At 39.8% G+C, this 6,414-nt stretch overlaps 1 protein-coding gene across 1 annotated transcript in view; it reads left to right on the plus strand.

Annotated features, from left to right (window-relative positions):
* The window catches only part of LOC116484685 (cytokine receptor-like factor 2), a 91,151-nt gene that overhangs the window by 1,361 nt on the left and 83,376 nt on the right, over positions 1–6,414 (plus strand). The window contains exon 2 of the mRNA XM_058429392.1: positions 539–620. Within this exon, the coding sequence (XP_058285375.1) occupies positions 539–620 (82 nt within the window). The remainder of the gene's footprint in view (positions 1–538; positions 621–6,414) is intronic.

The following is a 6,414-nucleotide window of genomic DNA, read 5'->3' on the forward strand; positions in this document are numbered from 1 at the left end:
CATGTACCCTAAAACCTAAAGTATAATAATTTAAAAAAAAAAGAAAAAGTAGGAGATAACGAAAACAAAAAAAAAAAGGAAGACTATATTCAAGTCATCCTCAAAAAACAGCTTACTCCCTTCTAGAATATCTCAAGATACGAAAGCATCTTTGTGACATCGTTACATTGGATCATTTGCTTGGGAAGGCTTCTCTAATGTCTAGCCTAACGTCTTTCTCTTCTGGTCTTGTTCAGAAAAATAAAAGGAGCTAAGAGTTAAAAATGTATCTTTTTCTGAGTTTATAAAGAGGATTTTACTATATAGCTTTTTTCTTTCGGGGTGAGTAAATATTGATATGAATGTTTATGGCACTAGGTGTCAAAATGATCAGCCTATTTTCCCTTCTGTCTTTAGAGAAGTGAAAAAGGCAACAGATTGGATTATGACTCACTTCAAGCCTGTCAGGATGGGAAGAAAACAGTTCTGGTACCTTGTAGATAGGTTTGCATTCTTACAGCTGTGGAAATTACTTTAAATCTATTTTTAATTTTTTTAGGTACATTTTGACCAATTTAAAGAAGCATTAATACTCATCTTGTCCAGAACTCTATCAAATGAAGAACACTTTCAAGAACCAGGTAAGGTCACTCACTTTTCTTCTCTGCATTCCCCTTTAAAAGTTGTCTGGGGAAGAATCTGGGGACCTTGAAGCATGTATATGAAGGATTGGGGACATCTGCCTTTCACAGATTGAGCAGTTATTTTCAGTGACTTTTCTTCAATATTATCATAAAAGCTTTGCAGCTGTTGAAAACTAAAATGAGACTTCTCTACTACAGCAGCATAGTATTATGGAGAAAATAATTGGATTGTTTCTAGGCAATATGTCAGATGGTATGGCAATAACTCATTCTTGGAATGAGTAGAGTGAAGCTGAATGGTAACTGCTTTCATCCTTATTTCCTTGTACATGGAAGGATATGATTTGGGGAAATTTTTTCCTGAAGGTAGAAGAGTGACCAGTCTAGAGATAATTTTACTTAGTCTTAGTGAGTGGATAATCCTCTGCTATAGACATTATCACATTACATTATAATTATCTGTCTCCTCCACTGAAGTGATAATTCCTTGAGAGCCATGCTGTTCATTTTTGTATTTCCAGTGCCTAGAAGAATGCTTAGCACGTAGTAAGTATTCAATGAATGTTTCGAAATAAAAGACTTAATATTATACTTCACTGATTTTTTTCTAAGCACCATAGGTTGTAAGGCAAATTGTTATTTCATGTATCTCTAAAAACAAAAATTGTTGCCAATTATAATGTAAAATGACATTAATTGTAAATTCTCATTTCAGAGTGTCCAAATCTGGTGTGTGTAGGGGGGAGGTGTCTTCAAATCAATGAAATATGGTAGATGTGTAAAGGAGAGTCTAAACATTGTGGAAATTTGTATTACAGTACAGTCTGGTTTTATCCAATTAGTGGTTGTTGGGGTAGGGGTAGGAGTAGACTACAAAGGGGCATGAAGGAATTTGGGGGACAATGAAACTTTTATATCTTGGTGGTGCTAGTAGTTACAGGATTTTGTGAGTTTTTCCAACGCAGAGACTTGTGCAATGAAAGGATTAAATTTACTCTATGTAAATTATACCTCAATAAACCCTACTTTAAAAAAGAGAACATCAAAAACATAGTCCAGTTTTGAAACTGAGCATAAGTCATTAAGATTTTGTCACTACAAGGAGTCATTCACTGTGACCTATTTAGGTGAGGCACAGATGGGAGCTCATTTCTCACCCTTGCCGGGTGATCTAGTTCTTCATCCTGCCCTCTGAAGTGCTCCAGATTTGTGTTGTGTGTACGGACACTGCCTTTAGCAGTGTTTTAGATTCTGGATTGAGTCTCCGCCTTTTTCGGTGATGGTGACACCCCTAGCAATGTTATTCTTCACTCTGACACTTGATAGAGCTCTTTGGAAGCCCTCAGTGAGCATGAGAGGGAGGTTATTGCATTCTTGAAATTTTCCAGACAAACATTAGCGTTTCCACAGGTGACCGCTGCTAGAACATGGACTTTTGTGTTTTTATATGGTCTCATTTTATTGGTGTTTTCACTTTTTTAAGGTTGTCTGTCATCTTGATAACAATGGTGCAACATCTGGGGGGCCTGAATAGAGCTATGGTGACATCACCGCCAGGGTAGATATTAGCTAACATGAGCACAGGTCATATAAGCATAACTTCAGGGTTCTGTGTGCTGATAATGTGCTTTTATGTGGATTTAGAACGGGCCATCCTGCCACTAATCCACATGATCCTCCTGCTGCCATTTCTTCAAAACCTGTACTGTCACTGTCACCTGCCAGAAAATTATAATAAATACACAGATTTATAGTGACTACAGATGTGAAGGGTCCCCGCCCAGAGTTGTACATTGTTGGGATCCAAGCAGTAGGACGAGCTAGACCATGCTTGTCCAACCCACGGCCCATGGGCCACATGTGGCCTAGGACAGTTTTGAATGCGGCCCAACACAAATTTGTAAACTTTCTTTAAACATTATGACATTTATGCATGGACCTTTTTTTTTTTTTTTTTTCTAGCTCATCAGCTATCATTAGTGTTAGCGTATTTTATGTGTGGCCCAAGACAATTCTTCTTCCAGTGTGGCCCAGGGAAGCCAAAAGATTGGACATCCCTGAGCTAGACAATGGCTGGTTGAGCTTGGTCACAGCCAGGAAGTAATATTTCTAAATCTAGCTCCAGATGGTGGTTTCATAGTTATGTGTCTGCCTCACTGCTATGCAGGCAAAGATCATAATTTGGACAAGTCTTCCGGAAGACACACAGAAGGGATTTTTATAGTTTTGCTGTGTGCTCCGTCCTTTGGGTAGGCAGTAAGTCTTCGTCACAAAACTGCCCCACCTCAGTGTAATGCAGCAGAAAAGTACTTATTGGTAGCATTTCTTGTAGCATTTATGACTTCCCTAACATTTGTCCTGGCAGGATAAAACCTAGGATTGAGCCTGTGCTTTGAGACATGAGTCAGCCTTTCCTCCCACATTCCCTGCTTTGTTCCTGAGCATCTCTGCTTTTTCTGTCTTTTGCCAATTTCTCCTTGGCCCCTCCAGTTGTTCGTGGGGATCATGCAATTCTTTCTACTCAAACATTTCTACCACTCACTCTAAAATGTGACTCTCAGCTGGACGCGGTGGCTCATGCCTCTAATCCCAGCACTTTGGGAGGCCGAGGTGGGCAGATCAGTTGAGGTCAGGAGATCGAGACCAGCCTGGCCAGCATGACGAAACCCCGTCTCTACTAACAATACAAAAAATTAGCCAGGTGTGGTGGCAGGCACCTGTAGTACCAGCTACTCGGAAGGCTGATGCAGGAGAATTGTTTGAATCCAGGAGGCGGAGGTTGCAGTGAGCCAAGATCACGCCTCTGCACTTCATCCTCGGTGACAGAGTGAGACTCCATCACAAAGAAAAAGAAAAAAAAAAAGTGACCCTACCCCGCTGCAGGCAGACTGGTTTGGCTGGGCGGAGACAGGGGAAGTAGGGTCAGGATTCAAATGCAGTACATCAACAGGCCACCTTCATTTACCTCTCCCTCTCCCTTTATGGAAGTAACTATCCCTTAAATCATAGATCATAGCATTTTAGGGCTGGAGAAAACCCTGCCATTTCACCCATGAGCAATTAGAGGCCCAAAGAGGGACGTACCTTAATTGAAGTCTTACAGCTAGTGGCAGAGGAGGGTGCTTACGCTGAATCACCAAGGGATGTGATTCAAGAAGGCTTTAGGTTGAGGACTTTAGCTTTCAAATGGGTGAGCCAGTCTTCGGTCAGTGCAGCCCGGCCAAAAGGGTCTGACAAGTGGCCAGAGGCAACAAAGAGGAATAAACAAAAAGCAAGTTTCACCTGATCGTTAGGGACAGGGATGCTTGTGTCCTCTGCATTATTTGGCTGGTCATGCTTAGTTCATCTTATACCAGAAGGGACCAGGTCTGTGTTTTTGGTTTTGTTTTTTTTTTGAGATGCAATCTCACTCTGTTGCCCAGGCTGGAGTGCAGTGGTGCAGTCTCAGCTCACTGCAACCTCCGCCTCCCGGGTTCAAGCAATTCTCTGCCTCAGCCTCCCAGGTAGCTGGGGTTACAGGCGGCCGCCACCACGCCTGGCTAATTTTTTTGTATTTTTAGTAAAGATGGGGTTTCACCATTTTGGCCAGGCTGGTCTTGAACTCCTGACCTTGTGATCCACCTACCTCGGCCTCCCAAAGTGCTGGGATTACAGGCATAAGCCACTGCGCCCGGCCAGGTCTGTGTTATTTTTGTTTTGCCTTTTTGAAATCAATGGAGATGGTAGTCTTTGAGATAAAAGGTTACCTTTACACCATAGAAGGAGACTGAAAATAATAGGGGGGCCTTAGAAACCAAGAGGGCCATGAATTGATATTTTTTAACACCAAAGATTTTTATAAATTAAAATATAAGATATTGTACCAGACTATAATATAGAAAAGTCAGCTTGATTTAATAGAGCCACCCTTGAGTGAGGAGTTAGGAAATGCTGGTTCTGTCCCTCTAATCAGGTGATCTTATATATCGTGACCTTAGTGGTCTTTGGTCACCTTGTATGTGAAAGTGGTTGTGCTGAAAAAATACATAAAATCCTTCAGCTCCAAGATTTGATTGTGTTGCCTCCTAATATCTAAATGACATTATCCATATCTATGAAAAATGCTAGCCTTGTGTTTATGTAAGATTTTACTTAACATTCATTGAAACTACAAAATTCTTCCCAAGGACAAATGCATAGTATATCTCATGTTTTTATAGCCTCCTAATAAAAGGCAGTTGTATATAAATTCTATAAAAACAAAGCTGTCATGGGATTTGAGAGGAGATGAAATTAAGTTATCATTTCTATAGTCTTGGGCTCTGCCATTTATAACTCCTCTGAGGTACAGTTTCTTTATTTTTAGAATCAGGAGATACGGACTAGATTATTTTCAGCATCTTTTTAACTCAAATATTTATAGTTCTAAGAATCTTAGCGTTTTTCCCCTAAAAAGCAATTTTTATAATAATAACAACACAGTGAAAAATATTGAAATTCAGATAAAGGCAGAAAAATGGATTGGGATGTAGGGAGTCTTTTGTAAATTCCAAACTGATTAGCATTGCCAGTGGCATAATTCTTTCATATCTATGTGCACAATCTAATTTTTAAATTATTTTTCTGAAATAGGAGAGGGGCAACCACTTAATTATTAGCTATTTATTCAATTTGCTGTGGCTTTGAATTATAGGATTTTTGTTTTTTGTTTTTTTTCATTAGAACACAACCATACCCACTTATTTATTAATATGTATATTCTAGTTTTTGTAAATACGTAGGTATATACATGTCTATGTGGTTTTTTGTTGTTGTTGTTAGAGGTAATTTTTAAAAAATTATTATACTTTAAGTTTTAGGGTACATGTGCGCAATGTGCTGGTTTGTTACATATGTATACATGTGCCATGTTGGTGTGCTACACCCATTAACTCGTCATTTAGCATTAGGTATATCTCCTAATGCTGTCCCTCCCCCTCCCCCCACCCCACAACAGTCCCCGGAGTGTGATGTTCCCCTTCCTGTGTCCATGAGTTCTCATTGTTCAATTCCCACCTATGAGTGAGAACATGCGGTGTTTGGTTTTTTGTCCTTGCGATAGTTTACTGAGAATGATGGTTTCCAGTTTCATCCATGTCCCTACAAAGGACATGAACTCATCATTTTTTATGGCTGCATAGTATTCCATGGTGTATATGTGCCACATTTTCTTAATCCAGTCTATCGTTGTTGGACATTTGGGTTGGTTCCAAGTCTTTGCTATTGTGAATAGTGCCACAATAAACATACGTGTGCGTGTGTCTTTATAGCAGCATGATTTATAGTCCTTTGGGTATATACCCAGTAATGGGATGGCTGGGTCAAATGGTATTTCTAGTTCTAGATCCCTGAGGAATCGCCACACTGACTTCCACAATGGTTGAACTAGTTTACAGTCCCACCAACAGTGTAAAAGTGTTCCTATTTCTCCACATCCTCTCCAGCACCTGTTGTTTCCTGACTTTTTAATGATGGCCATTCTAACTGGTGTGAGATGGTATCTCATTGTGGTTTTGATTTGCATTTCTCTGATGGCCAGTGATGATGAGCATTTTTTCATGTGTTTTTTGGCTGCATAAATGTCTTCTTTTGAGAAGTGTCTGTTCATGTCCTTCGCCCACTTTTTGATGGGATTGTTTGGTTTTTTCTTGTAAATTCATTTGAGTTCATTGTAGATTCTGGATATTAGCCCTTTGTCAGACGAGTAGGTTGCAAAAATTTTCTCCCATTTTGTAGGTTGCCTGTTCACTCTGATGGTAGTTTCTTTTGCTGT

The sequence above is a fragment of the Hylobates moloch genome, unplaced genomic scaffold (genome assembly GCF_009828535.3).
Source record: "Hylobates moloch isolate HMO894 unplaced genomic scaffold, HMol_V3 SCAFFOLD_16, whole genome shotgun sequence".
NCBI lineage: Eukaryota > Metazoa > Chordata > Mammalia > Primates > Hylobatidae > Hylobates > Hylobates moloch.